The 14,765-nt window shown below is 45.8% G+C and overlaps 1 protein-coding gene across 9 annotated transcripts in view; it reads left to right on the top strand.

Moving 5' to 3' along the window:
- LOC127574547 (oxysterol-binding protein-related protein 1-like) overlaps positions 1 to 14,765 on the top strand; it is a 212,593-nt gene that overhangs the window by 147,851 nt on the left and 49,977 nt on the right. For 7 of the 9 annotated variants that reach the window (XM_052023612.1, XM_052023613.1, XM_052023614.1 and 4 more), the window contains one exon: positions 3,793 to 3,952. In XM_052023612.1, the coding sequence (XP_051879572.1) occupies positions 3,793 to 3,952 (160 nt within the window). Of the gene's footprint in view, positions 1 to 3,116; positions 3,218 to 3,355; positions 3,442 to 3,792; positions 3,953 to 14,765 lie in introns of those variants that run through there. The other 2 variants (XM_052023617.1, XM_052023619.1) reach the window with 2 other exon arrangements.

Here is a 14,765-nt window from a genome sequence, read left to right as displayed (position 1 = left end):
GTACTGTACTGTTGTATGTTCAATATTTAATCCAGGTCATTGAATTGTCAGGGGTGTGGGCAGTAGGTAGAGATCCCAAACGCTACTGGACGACTCCAGCTTCGTTACTGAGGAGCCCAGGGAGCTGATTGCTCGGCTGGTGTGCTTCGCTTGATGCCTCTTCCCTTGTGCTGCTGTTTTAGTTTAAGTGGTTATGCATTATTTATTGTTCATTTCGCGTGAGAGAATAGTGAAGGTTTAATGTGCAGCACTTGTTGGAAACATGACACACTGTTGATAGAGACGGGTACGGAGCAACTGTTCCATTTAGAACACAGGTGACCCTTCCTTATCGTGTGTGTTAAGTGTGATCATTGGTTCTGAAATAAATTACTGCACGTCTCCCTCAACATCCAGAGAGTTACTGAGTTCACGGGAAAGCAAAGCAATGAACAGGAGTTGCCTGTTCAGTCCTACGAGCCTGCTCCACTATTCAGTGCATGGAACATACAACGGTACAGCACAGGAACAGGCCCTTCGGCCCACCATGTCTGTGCTGAACACGATGTCAAATTAAACTAATCTCTTCTGCCTGCACATGATCCATATCCCTCCATTCCCTGCACATTGTTGGTCTATCTAACACCCTCTTAAACACCACTATTGTATCAGAGAAACAAAGGTCTGCAGATGCTGGAATCTAGATGAAAAACACGACGATGCTGGAGGAACTCAGCAGGCCAGGCAGCATCCGTGGAGAAAAGCAGGCGGTCAACGTTTCGGTTCAGGACCCTCCTTCAGGACCGAAGATAGGAAAAGGGGAAGCCCGATATATAGGAGGGAAAAGCAGAGCAGTGATAGGTGGACAGGAGAGGGGAGGTGGGGTGGGCACGGGGTGGCGATAGGTAGATGCAGGTAAGAGACAGTGATGGGCAGGTGCGGGGGAGGAGGGGAGAGCAGATCCACCGGGGAGGGGTCAGAGGGAAGGAGAGAAAGGGGGGAAAAAAGGGGGGGTTAGAAAAAAGAGAGGCTAGGAAAGGGAAGAAGAGATACTATCGTATCTGCCTCCACCACCACCCCTGGCAGCCTGTTCCAGGCACCCACCACTCTCTGTGTAAAGAAACTTGCCCCACATAATCTCCTTTTGCCCCCTCTATCCCTCTCATCCCTCCCTCCCTCCCTCTCACCACCCTCCCCCTGGCCCTCCCTCCCTCTCATTCCCCCCTCCCTCCCTCTCGTCCCCCCCTCCCTCCCCCTCGTCCTCTCACTCCCTCCCTCCTCATCCTCTCACTCCCTCCCTCCTCCTCCTCCTCCTCCTCCTCCTCCTCCTCCTCCTCCTCCTCCTCCTCCTCCTCCTCCTCCTCCTCCTCCTCCTCCTCCTCCTCCTCCTCCTCCTCCTCCTCCTCCTCCTCCTCCTCCTCCTCCTCCTCCTCCTCCTCGTCCCTCTCCTCCTCCTCCTCCTCCTCCTCCTCCTCCTCGTCCCTCTCCTCCACTGTCCTTTTTCTGGCCTTGCTCCAACTCGCTCTTTCACCCTCCTCTCTTGAGCTCTCCCCCTCTGCCATCCCCTCTCCTTCAGCACTCCCTCCCCCTCCTCTCCCTCCCCCTTTCACTCCCACACCAGTGGCCCCTCCCTCGATCGCTTCAGAATGGTGGTACGGTCACTTGACTCGTCACCCCGAGTCTCTGGAGCCTCGTCACAGAACTTAGATCCAAGTAGTTAAGTAATTCTGGAATTAAAACCTGCTGTCAATAATGGAGAGGTGAAGCTGCCGAATTGTTTTAAAAACCTTTCCCTTATTTGAATTCCTCCTGTTTGCCCTCTGGGGCCACTCACTTTGAGGGCAGTCAGGGATGCTGGCTGGCTCAGCAACAACTGTGTTGTTGGAAGAAACAGGCACACGTTTTTGGAAATTTCACCTGTACGCTTGGAGATTTTTGAGTCCCCGCCTCCTGTCACCATGATCTGAGAGGGAGGCGCATCACAAGTGTTGGTTTCCATCAGAGGACACCATGACAACCAGAAAATGATCCTCTGGCTTGGCCAGGTTCCCAGCTCGCTTCGATATATTCTGAGGGACTGTGGAATCTACTCTTCCCAGACCTGAGGTGTTGGACCAGGAGTACACTTCAACAATGAGGATGGACGGAACCTGAAAGTAGCCTAGTTGGTAATAGGGGGGGGATGTAATTTCCCTCAGCAGAGCAACAAATAGTTTGCAGGCCGAGGGTTAAGATAACAAATTATCTGATCCTGATAGTTACGGGGTCTGGAACCCAAAGGTTGAGGGAGAAGCTTCCGTCGTGTGTAAGGAGTACCTGGTTGAGCACTTGGTGTGCAGTGATCCACAGGGCTACAGACCAGATGCTGAGCAGTGGGATTAGGGCTTACGTCTCACCGGTCTGGACTCGATGGATGGAAGTTCCTTCCTCTTTGCTGTGAGCTCCCAGGATTCTGACAGTGAATCACCAGTGGTGGGTGCATGTCGTTTATTTTTGGCCTTTTTCTGGGTTGAACCTTCTAGTGGCCGATGCTTGCGCATGGGTGGCAGACCAAGTTGGTGCCGCGTTGATGCCCTGAGAGACTGTGATGATAATTCCCGTACCAGGAAGTCTAGACTGCAGTAAATGATTTGCCCTGTGCATTACCTCCTGATGGTAAACACTTAAAATCTGCTTTTCTCAGATTAGCTTTTAATTATAATATCAAAGTTGTTTAACATTCCTTAGCCTCACTGTGCATTAACAAGTAATCATATTGTACAGAAATAAGTGAATTTGTTAAATTTGCCATTGGGCAGAAGATACAAAAGCCTGAAAGCACGTACCACCAGGCTCAAGGACAGCTTCTATCCCGCTGTTATAAGACTATTGAACGGTTCCCTAGTACAATAAGATGGACTCCTGACCTCACAATCTACCTTGTTGTGACCTTGCACCTTATTGTCTGCCTGCACTGCACTTTCTCTGTAACTGTAACACTTTATTCTGCATTCTGTTATTGCTTTCCCTTGTACTACCTCGATGCACTGATGTGATGAAGTGATCTGTGTGGATGGCATGCAAAACAAAGTTTTACACTGTACCTCGGTACACGTGACAATAATAAACCAATTACCATTTGCCAACCATTTCAACTTCAACCTATTTTGGAAAGGGATTTCGTCAGTTTGTACTGGGATTTTTTCTGCTGCGATTAAATTTTTTAAAAGATATTTAATGGCTGAGCATTGGACTACAGGTAAATGAAATCTTTGAACTGGCACTGGGAGTCCTATTGCACAGCTCCCTCAGCTGAAGTGGTTAGCATTGAGTTCTATTGACATCAAACCACGCCTGCTTAAAATTCACGACAGCATTTCACATTCTGCAGTAAATGTTTAACTTCAGCGACCTGGTTGTGCGATGAAAGACATCACTGAAAACAGAGTAATGTTGCCGGCAATTACTTTTGTGCCCTTTCAGGTTACTTGACAAATATTTAGTATGCTTTTGTGTTCATTGCCAGCATGAGAATTTATTTTGTATAAAATTTAAAAACCAATTTTTCAGCAGATTTGTGAATTCAAGTTACACACAAGAGGTTAAAAGACAAAATACTTTGCTCATTCTTGTTTAATTGCATTCAAGTAAATCTTCAGCATTGTTTTTTAAAACAGTGGTATAGAAGGACAGAGCATTTATATACGGACTGTTACTAGGATATAAGCAAAGCTGATCAGGGTCAAATTTCAGAGTTTGATACAGAGTGAGTGTTACACCTGCAAGGACTTGGTTTGAAAGGCCGTGCATTAACGGATTGTTTTTTGAATCCAGATTCTGACTCAGTGGACTCTTTGAGTGGATTTGAAACGGTAGCAAGTCATTCAGCGGACGAAGAACCTTTGGACTGTAGCAATACCGAAAGGTCAAATATGTCGGAGCAAGAAAATCATGGCACCAAGCCAACTCAGGCCAATGGCATCACAAAATACAGGTGAGGCACAAACCAAGGATCGAAAAGCAATGCTTGTTAGAAAGTCAAAGTCGAGTTTATTGTCATGTACGCAAGTTCATGTGTGCACAGGTGCAATGAAAAACTTACTTGCAGCAGCATCACAGGCACAGAGCATCAGATAAGCAGCATTCACAAGAAAAACAGAAACATAAATTATACACAATTTTTTACAAGAAAGAACACAATTAGAGCCAAAAAAACGTCCATTTTAGTGCAAAGTGATCATAGTGTTGCTAAGCTAGAGTGATTAGGGTTGTGCAGGTTGGTTCAAGAACCAAATGGTTGAAGGAAAGTTCCTGTTCCTGAACCTGGTGGTGTGGAACTTCAGGCTTCTGTACCTCCTTGTTAGTATCTCCTTGTTAGGTACAACCATAATTGTTCTGGGAGCACTGCTGGCAAACTGCTGCTTTCCAAACAAACCGTGCAAGGTTTAGCCGTCTTAGAGTGAAAATATTCAGAAAATTGTACATTCGATTTTGCTCAATTATATGTTGACATGAATGGAAGCAAAATACTAATTCTTCCATTACATTCAGTTTTTAAAACACGCTTGTACTCCATTTGAATTTAGTAAACATATATGTTTATACGTGTTCAGTTTTGGTTGCTGTGCTGTAGGAAAGATGCTATTAAGCAGGAAAGAGTGCAGAAAAGATTTATGAGGGTGTTGCCAGGTCTTGAGGGACTGAGTTATAGGGAGAGGTTGAACAGACTTTGACTTTACTCATTGGAGCATAGAAGAATGAGGGGTGATCTTATACGCCTATAAAATCATGATGGGCACAGATAGGGTGAATGTGAACAGTCTTTTTCCGAGGGTTGGGGAATCAAGAACTGGAGGTCATAGGTTTAAGTTGAGAGGGGAGAGATTTAATAGGAACCTGAGGGGCAACTTCTTCACCCAGAGGGTGGTCTGTATATGGAACGAGCTGCCAGAGGAAGTGGTTGAGGCAGGTACATTTAAAAGGCATTTGGGCAGGTACATGGATGGGGAGGGTTGAGATGCATATGGACCAAATGGACCATATGGGACTAGCTTAGATGGGTGTTTTGGTCGGCATGGACCAATTGGGCTGAAGGCATGGTGTCTTTGCTGTATGACACTATGTACGAATGCTGGATAAATATAGAACCATAGAAAACTACAGCACAGAAAACAGGCCATTCGGCCCTTCTAGTCTGTGCCGAAACATTCTGCTAGTCCCATTTACCTGCCCCCAGCCCATACCCCTCCAGACCTCTCTCGTCCATGTATCTATCCAATTTACTCTTAAAAGTTAAGAGCGAACCTGCATTTACCACATCAGATGGCAGCCCATTCCACACTCCCACCACTCTTTGAGTGAAGAATTTCCCTCTAATGTTCCCCCTAAACCTTTCCCCTTTCACCCTAAAGCCATGTCCTCTCATACTTATCTCTCCTAATCTAGGTGGAAAGAGCCTACTCGCATTAACTCTGTCTATGCCCCTCATCATTTTGTAAACCTCTATCATATCTCCCCTCATTCTTCTCCGCTCCAAGGAATAAAGTCCTAACATGCTCAGTCTTTCCCTGTAACTCAACTCCTGAAGACCCGGCAACATTCTTGTAAATCTCCTCTGCACTCTTTCAATCTTCCTGACATCCTTCCTGTAGTTCGGCAACCAGAACTGCACGCAATATTCTAAATTTGGTCTCACCAATGACTTATACAACCTCACCAAAACATTCCAACTCCTATACTCAATACTTTGATTTATAAATGCCAGGATGCCAAAAGCCTCTTTTACAACCCTGTCTTCCTGTGACTCTACCTGTGATATGTATAAATAATGCTGGATATTTTTCTGAGCCACTCTTGCAAAAAAAAAATTGTTCTGAAACAAAATTGATGTGGAATGTTTAATACCATTACAGTACAGAGATCTAAAATAATCTTTGTTTCAAATTTTAATTCCCTGCATCACCTGATTTCTGTTCATGCATTTTTAAAATCCGGAGTCCATCCATGTGACACAGGGATGAACGATTGTGAAGGCACACGAGACGGCAAATGCTGAATCATGAACCATTGTGATGTGGGTCAAACAGCTGAGTTGGGAATATTTGCTGGCGGCTCTTTGCCAAACTTTGTCAAGTCATTTGTTTGAATGTAATTGCTTTAAGCAGGTACATCCTGGGCCTTTGCTTTTTATCCGGGAGAATATTTGAAAGAACAAACTTGATACTAAGACCTAAATTTTAATGAACTGTAAGAGATACTGTGTGCTCTGGTGTCACCTTCTGCGTTCACTCTTCTGCTGATCTGATTACCTCTTCAATGCCCGCTACTGTTGTATTGTTTCTGTTGGTTAATGGCCAGAAACATATTGTATCGGGCAGAGGTCAAAGGATATGTATTTGGAATCAGTCACTGTTTTGGGAAAGTGATGTGGTCTTCATTCAAAAATGATTTTAAAAGATGTTAGTTTCTGTTTTGGCAAAATTGATCAGTTGTTAATTTGGAAAATGCCTTTGTTGGATAGTGTATAGAAGACTTTACAGTGTTCCTGTATGGTGAACACAAATCGTTAATCAAATCAGAAGAGTTGGCATTTGTTTTTAATCTATTTATTGATGAATTTGTCTGCACTTTTGATGCACGCTCTCAACGGCAACTATAACTGGGTTGTGGGCAGGTGCATAATTCGACAGAAGCCTCCTTCCACCGAGTGTGCCTGCCTCCACACACAACTGGAGGTTCACCTCCTGCACTGATGCAAACCGACTCCCACCAGTTCTGCCTGCCCTCTGTGTGGCTGCACAATAAAGTGATGGCATTTTGTGTCAGGTTTTGGCAGCAAGTTGGGTCAAGGTTCATTTCATATAAAGCCCATCCACGTCACAGAAATCGCTCAGAGTTTGTGGAGGTCTCTAACCCATCTGTGTCAGTGGTCCTGACTTCAGGTGGCAAATGTAAGACTCCTCCCATTTCCACTTCCCATTCTCAAAGTCAATGCGGCCATGAAAGCTCACCGGTGCCTCTACTTCCTCAGGAGGCTAAAGAAATTTGGTTTGTCCCCTTTGACTCTCACCAACTTTTACCGATGCACCATAGAAAGCATCCTATCAGGATGCATCACGGCTTGGTACGGCAACTGCTCTGCCCAGGACCGCAAGAAACTGCAGAGAGTTGTGGACACAGCCCAGCGCATCACGGAAACAAGCCTCCCCTCCTTGGACTCTGTCTTGGTGAAGCAGCCAGCATAATCAAAGACGCCACCCACCCAAGACATTCTCTCTTCTCTCCTCTTCAATCGAGTAGAAGATACAGGAGCCCGAGGGCACATACCACTAGGCTTAAGGACAGCTTCTACCCCACTGTGATAAGACTATTGAACGGTTCCCTTACACAATGAGATGGACTCTGACCTCACGATCTACCTTGTTGTGACCTTGCACCTTATTGCACTGCACTTTCTCTGTAGCTGTGACACTCTGTACTGTTATTGTTTTTACCTGTACTACCTCAATGCACTCTGTACTAACTCAATGTAACTGCACTATGTAATGAATTGACCTGTACGATCAGTATGCAAGACAAGTTTTTCACTGTAGCTCAGTACAAGTGACAATAATAAACCAATACTAATACTTTATCTCGTCCTCTGGATGTGTCACTCCTTCCTATCTCGGCAGATCCCCCCCAGCCCTGCAACTACCACCCCTCCTACCTCAATGCATGGTGTAATGGTTTAATGAATTGATCTGTACCAACAGTATGCAAGACAAGTTTTTCACTGTACCTCAGTGCAAGTGACAATAATAAACCAATCTCGGCAGTTCCCTCCATCCCTACAACTACCACCCCACCCACCCCGGACATTCTCTCTTCTCCCCTCTCTCATCGGGCAGAAGATACAAAAGCCTGAAAGCACGTACCACCAGGCTGAAGAACAGCTTCTACCCCACTGTTATCAGACTCTTCAACGAATCTCTCATACACTAAAAGGTGAACTCTTGATCTCCCAGTCTACCTCGTCGTGACCCTTGCATCTTATTGTCTGCCTGTACTGCACTTTCTCTGTAGCTGTAACACAACATTCTGCATTCTGTTTTCCTTTTTACTACCTCGACATACTTATGTACGGAATGATCTCTCTGGAGGGCATGCAAACAAAAGGTTTTCACTCTATCTCAGTACATTTGACAATAATAAACTAATCCAACCATTTATGGATGTAAATCCTGCTTCATCATTCAAGGAGATCATGCCTGACCTTCTCCCTCAGCACTGCTTTCCTTTCCTTCAATATCCATGTTTCCTTTAATATCTAGACATCTGTTATCTCCGAATTGGATGCAACCTGTTATTTCAGCCTCTACAGGTCTTCAGGGTCAATGATTCCAAACATTCGCTGCCCTCTGAGTGAAGGAATTTCTCCTCGTCTCAGTCCTGATTTTAAGACCGTGCTCTCCCCTCCCCCTCCCACCCCCGCCCCCCCGAGCTTGGATTCAAATCTCTGGAGCTGGGAGGCAGTGCCTCTGTCAGCTGCATCTTCTAAGAGTTCCAATATGTAATCAAGCATCGATTTCTTTTCATAAATTCAGATGAAATTCGGATGTCAGATTGAAGCAATGAGCCGCTGATTATATCTTAGAGTAGGCCAAACAAAAAGGAATAACCCTTCCCCAAAACATAATTGGGAGGATGATGGTTAGCATTGTCTCGATGGGCTGAAGAGCCTGTTTTCCTACAGACTGTCCCTGGGTAACGAACGGGTTCTGTCTGTACAGATGTCCTTAAGTTGATTCTGTCCATAAGTTAAAACCACACAAAAGTCACTCAATAAAAGATGCATTTCTCTGTGTGTTTCGATGTACATGTGACTAATAAAGATATCTTAACTAGTTCCCTCTCCCCCTCCGTCCCCTCCCTCTCCCCCCCCCGAGTAATTGTTCTCTCTTATCAGACTGATCTGCATCAAAAGCACATCAGACTGATGATAAAGAACAGTTACTCAAAGTAGGGAGAGAAAGGAAACTAGTTCTGCTGTTCGTAGGGCCAAGCATACAGTATGTATGCACATCAAACTTTTGAATTTAATAATACTATGAGAGCTCATTTTCATGTATTGGTGATTGATAGGTTCCTGGTTGGTAAGGGGGTTATGGGGACAAGGCAGGAGAATGGGATTGAGAAAAAATATCAGCTACAATTGAATGGCAGAACAGACTTGATGGGCTGAATGGCCTAATTCTGCTCCTATGTCTTATGGGTGTCTGTAACTTGGGTATTCAGAACCAGGAGACAGCCTGTACTGTATATCTCAATGACACAAGACGAGATAAGGGTCTGCCAGTGAATGTGGTTATAGAGTTATTCAGCATGAAAACAGGCCCTTCAGCCCAACTGGTCCATGCTGACCAAGCTGCCCCATCAAGCTAGTCCCATTTGCCAGCATTTGGCCCATAACCTTCGAAAACTTCCCAATCCATCTACCTGTCCAACTGTCTTTTAAAAGTTGTTGTTGTACCTGCCTCAACCACTTCCTCTGGCAGCTCGTTCCACATAGATACTACTCTTTGTGTAAAAAAAACATTGCCTCTCAAGTTCCCCTCAAATCTTTTCCCTTTCACCTTAAACCCATATCGTTCACCTCCTCCATCTCCTGTCCCTGTGTCTGATCCCGCCTTTTGGTGACCACCTAGTCAATTCAGGATGTAAAATCAACTTTAGTATTTCTGCTGAGCTCTGTGACACTGCCTCATGAAATAAGTAACGTCGTTGTCTCCGCACAATCATATTATCTTCTAAGTGTCTTGACATCACATACTTTGTTAGAGTTTCCAGCCTTTTCCCAACTAACTACATAGGACTAACAAGTCAGTGATTCTGTGTTTTCTCCCTCTCTCCTTCCTGAAGTCATGTGGTCACATCTGCTAACTCCAATCCACAGGAACCATTCACCAAGTACAGAATTCTGATGACTGTATCTGTACCTTCCTCTTTTGAAACTCTGTATATAGGTCATCAGGTCCTTGGGATGTAATCTTCTAAGATTTAATCCTCTAAGATCCCGCACTCCAATTCTGCAACGCCTCGGTTTAATTCTCTGCCTAAGCTCTGGAGACTCCTCCCTAAATCTTTCTATCCTGCTGTAAATTGCTGCTTTGAACCTACCTATTCGATAAAACAATAAGCAATCTGCTGGAGGAACTCAATGGGTCGAGCAGCATCTGGGGGGGGGAGGAATTGTCGGCATTTTCTGCATCAGGACTGAGAGTGGAGAAGAGAGGTGGTCAGTATAACAGTATAAAGAGGAGAGGGGGAGGGATGAGATGGGCGCCGGCAGGTGATTGGCGGACCGAGGAGGGGCGAAGGATGATGGCCAGGTAGGGGAGGAGTGGAGTTGGGAGACAAGGGCAAGTGATAAGTGAAAAAAATCTACTGGAGGGTCAGGAAGTATCTGTGGAGGGAAACGATGGGATCAGATAAGAGGAAAAAAGAGACGGAGCAAAGTAGGGGAGTGTGAAGACGGGAGACAGGTGCTGGAGGGAGATAAGCAGGAACACAACAGGGCTACGGGGCTGGACTCTGATGGGTAAAGGAGGTGAGAATGGGGACCATACGGGGAGAGGTGCATGGCAGATGGAACCAGTTGGGAGGGAGGATCCGATGGGTGAAATGTGTGGGTAGTGGGTAGATGGAGCCAGGAGAGGAACAAGAACAAAGCTATTGATCACCTGAACCAGTGTTGGATGTTGGTGTGTTGTATTGGACAGCACCTTTGTGAAGGAGCTTGGAACATATTATAATATACGATATATTTTATAATATTAGCAGCATTATTTCAAAGTCGAGTTTACTGCCATCTGCACAAGTCCATGTGTGCAGAGGTGCAGTGAAAAACTTACTTGCAGCAGCATCACAGGCACAGAGCATCAGACAAGCAGCATTCACAAGAAAAACAGAAACAATTTTTACAAGGAAGAACACAATTAGAACAAAAAAAAGTTCATTATGTGCAAAGTGATGATAGTGTTGCTAAACTGTAGTGATTAGGGTTGTGCCGGTTGGTTCAAGAACTGAATGGTTGAAGGGAAGTAGCTGTTCCTGAACCTGGTGGTGTGGGACTTCAGGCTTCTGTACCTCCTGCCCAATGGTAGCTACAAGAAGGTGGCACGTGGGGATCTTTGATGATATATGTTGCCTTCTTGAGACAGCACCTCCTGTAGATACTCCCAGTGGTGGGGAGGGATGTGATTTTAGCATATTGATCTTGTAGTATGTTGCATTTTTGTGAATTTGTATCTGTAAAGGAATGGCAAATGTAAGGGTGGAACTACATTGCATATTTTATAGATAGCGTTGGAGAATTCAAGAGAAATTTTAAAGTTGATTTTTATATTAAAACTGTTGTGGTTATATATGACAAATCCAAACCAGAATTCTGGATGAACTCAGCAGGTCAAGCAGCATCCATGGAGGCAGAGGTGAAGTCTTTGCCTGCACTTCTGTGACTTTATACACTGAGTGCCCAGGTAGTCACCAAAAGATGGGCTGAGACACAGTGACGGGAGTTGGATGAGGTGAAGGTAGATGCAAGTGTTGGGGAAAGATCATTCCTTCTTATAAGGTCGTACTTTGAAATACGGTTGCATCTCCTAATAATTCAATCTGACACCTCACCGTGAAAGGAGTGTTTTATTGTTCATTATAAGACTGAAAAGTGATCTTATAGCGGTGTATACAGCCATGAGGGGCATAGACAGGGTGAATGCACACAGCCTTTTCCCCAGAGTTGGGGAATCAAGAACTCGAGGGCATAGGTTTAAGGTGAGAAGGGAGAGATTTAGTGGGAACTTGAGAGGCAACTTTTTTACACAAAGGGTGGTGTCTATCTGGAAGCTGCTGCCAGAGGAAGTGGTTGAGGCAAGTACAATAACAACTTCTAAAAGACAGTTGGACAGGTCGTCATGGCTATCCCTCGCGTCAAGGATGATGGTCTTCATTCCATTGATCTATTTATGGGCTCTCAAGTTAGCCCACCGAGCGAAGACGCCTGTGCGTGTGTTTGCTTAACGTGTACTTGATGTTGCACTACAAAAAGCACACGATACTTCACAAATCAACCAACTGATTCCAATGGCATGGAAACCACGATGATTGGAGCCGATGGATTTGTTGCCGCCTTCACAGCCATTGAGTTTGAAGTAACTTGGTCCGCCTGTTCCACCGTTGAGGTCTTCGTTGGATTGTTCTTTGTCAGGGACCTCACCATCGATCTTACCGCCATGGGTGACCCTACCAGGAGCATAGCTCCAGACGGCATCACTCTCGGGATCTCAGGACCACACGAGCTTCTCCACAACAACAAGGTTGACAATCCGCGGAGAAGGTTGAACAGGTACATGGACAGGAAAGGTTTAGAAGGTTATGGGCTGAACGCTGGCAAATGGGACTAGCTTGGAAGGGGCATCTTGGTCAGCATGGACCAGTTGGGCAGAAGGGCCTGTTTCTGTGCTGTATGACTCTATAAAGATCAAAACTGTGCTGAGAAAGTGGCAGTCAACAGCATTACACAACCACTACAGTGCTGGATGGGGTATACACACTGGTGAATGTCAATGATTAAGACGAGAGATAAGTTGCCGCCAGCGTCCGCTGCTTCCTCCCATCCCATTGACCTACTTTCCCCTCCATTGGCTGTTGTGTTTATAGCCGGTCCTTACAAGAATGTGAAACAAGGCAGGAGGAATAAGCCATTCAGCCTGCTACACCATTCCATAATATTATAGAGATTGAAGACACAGGTTAAGGGGAAAGGGGGGAAGAGATTTAGCTGGGGACTTTCTCCACCCAGAGACTGGGGAGTACCTGGAACACACCGCCTGAGAGAGTGGTGAAAGCAGAGTCACTGACAGTACTTGAATCACACTGGTATAGCAGGCTGTATGATTAATACAGATGGGTGCCACTGGTTAGCACGGACATGGTGGGCCGAATGGCCTTTTCCCATGCTCTATGATTCTGACGGGTGGGAGGTGGAGCTGGTAGAGCACTGCAGTGTCCGGGCAGCTTGGCTGACATTCAGATCACCCTGATGGAGCTGAGAGAGTTTATAGTTAAGATGTTGGAGGTTGTGAACTGGGAAATGAGGCCCCAAGGAGATTGTGGATTTACCACAATTGTGGAGCTCAAGAGCGTGAGGCTTTCATAATTTATGTGTGAAGGTCAACGAAGAGCCAGTGGAGGATTGGATACAGAGCAATACAGCACAGATACAGGCCCTTCGGCCCAGCCAGTCCATGCCGACCACGGTGCCCACCCAGCTAGTCCCAATTTCCTGCGTTCGGCCCATATCCCTCCAAGCCCTGCCCCTCCATGTACCTATCCAAGTGCTTCTTAAATGCTACTGTTGTACCTGCCTCACCCACTTCCCCTGGCAGCTTGTTCCATATACTCACCACCCTCTGCGTGAAAAAGTTGCCCCTCGGGTCCCTTTAAATCTTCCCCCCTCACCCTAAACCTAATCCCCCTAGTTTTGGACTCCCCTACCCTGGGGAAAAGACTGTTACTGTCCACCTTATCTGTGCCTCTCATAATTTTAAACACTTTATAAGGTCGCCCTTCATTCTCCTACGCTCCAAGGAATAAAGACCCAGCCTGGCCAACCTCTCCCTGTAACTCAGGCCCTCGAGTCCTGGCAACATCCTCATAAATCTTCTCTGCATTCCAGTTTAACCACGCCTTGTCCATGACAGGGTGGCCAAAATTTTGGGGGGGAGCAGATGGTAACGAAGTCAGCAGGATTTGGTGTTTGTACCAAGCTGGGAAGTTGAAGGAGGACATTTGAGGGTCAGGGAAGGGTTGGGTGACCCCAAATGATGTAAGAAGATGGAGGTATGTGGTCTTGGTAATTGGCTCTTGTGCGTTGTGTTAAACCAGGGGTCGGGCCGGGTGCCCAGGTTGTGCCCCATCGGCTTGGTGTGCAGCCAGGAAATAGGATAGGAATTGGGATTACAATGGGAACCAACGAAGACATGACAGAGTTGGCAGAGAGAGGTGTGACAATGCTGTGTGGGCAGTTAGACGGCACAATGGCAACATCTCATTTAAGTACTCAAGTCCTGAAGTTTGGATTGAAGCAAGCCAAACAAACGCTTTACTGTGGAGGATACTAGTAAGCAATGTAACACTTTAATTATCAAGTTGTGATCATAGAACATAGAATATTACAGCACAGTACAGGCCCTTCAGCCCACAATGTTGTGCCAACATTTTATCCTGCTCTGCGATCTATCTAACCCTTCCCTCCCACATCGCCCTCCATTTTTCTATCATTCATGTGTCTATCTACGAGTCTCTGAAATGTCCCTAATGTATCTGCCCTCACAACCTCCGCAGGCAGTGTGTTCCACGCACCCACCACTCTCTGTGTAAAAACAACTTAACCCTGACATCCCCCAATACCTTCCTCCAGTCACCTTATAATTATGTCCCCTCGTGTTAGCCATTTTTGTCCTGGGAAAAAGTCTCTGACTGTCCACTCAATTTATGCCTCTTATCATCTTGTACACCTCTATCAAGTCACCTCTCATCCTCCTCCTCTCCAAAGAGAAAAGCCCCACCTCACTCAACCTATCCTCATAAGACATGCTCTCCAATCCAGGCAGCATCTTGGTAAATCTCCTCTGCACCCTCTCTAAAGCTTCCACATCCTTCCTATAATGAGACGACCAGAACTGAACACAATATTTCAAATGCGGCTCTTGAACTCAATACTCCAACTAATGAAGGCCAACATACCATATGCCACCTTAACAACC

The sequence above is a fragment of the Pristis pectinata genome, chromosome 9 (assembly GCF_009764475.1).
Source record: "Pristis pectinata isolate sPriPec2 chromosome 9, sPriPec2.1.pri, whole genome shotgun sequence".
Classification (NCBI taxonomy): domain Eukaryota; kingdom Metazoa; phylum Chordata; class Chondrichthyes; order Rhinopristiformes; family Pristidae; genus Pristis; species Pristis pectinata.
The sequence above is the reverse complement of the archived record's forward strand: the minus strand, read 5'-3'. Positions and strand labels throughout refer to the sequence as shown.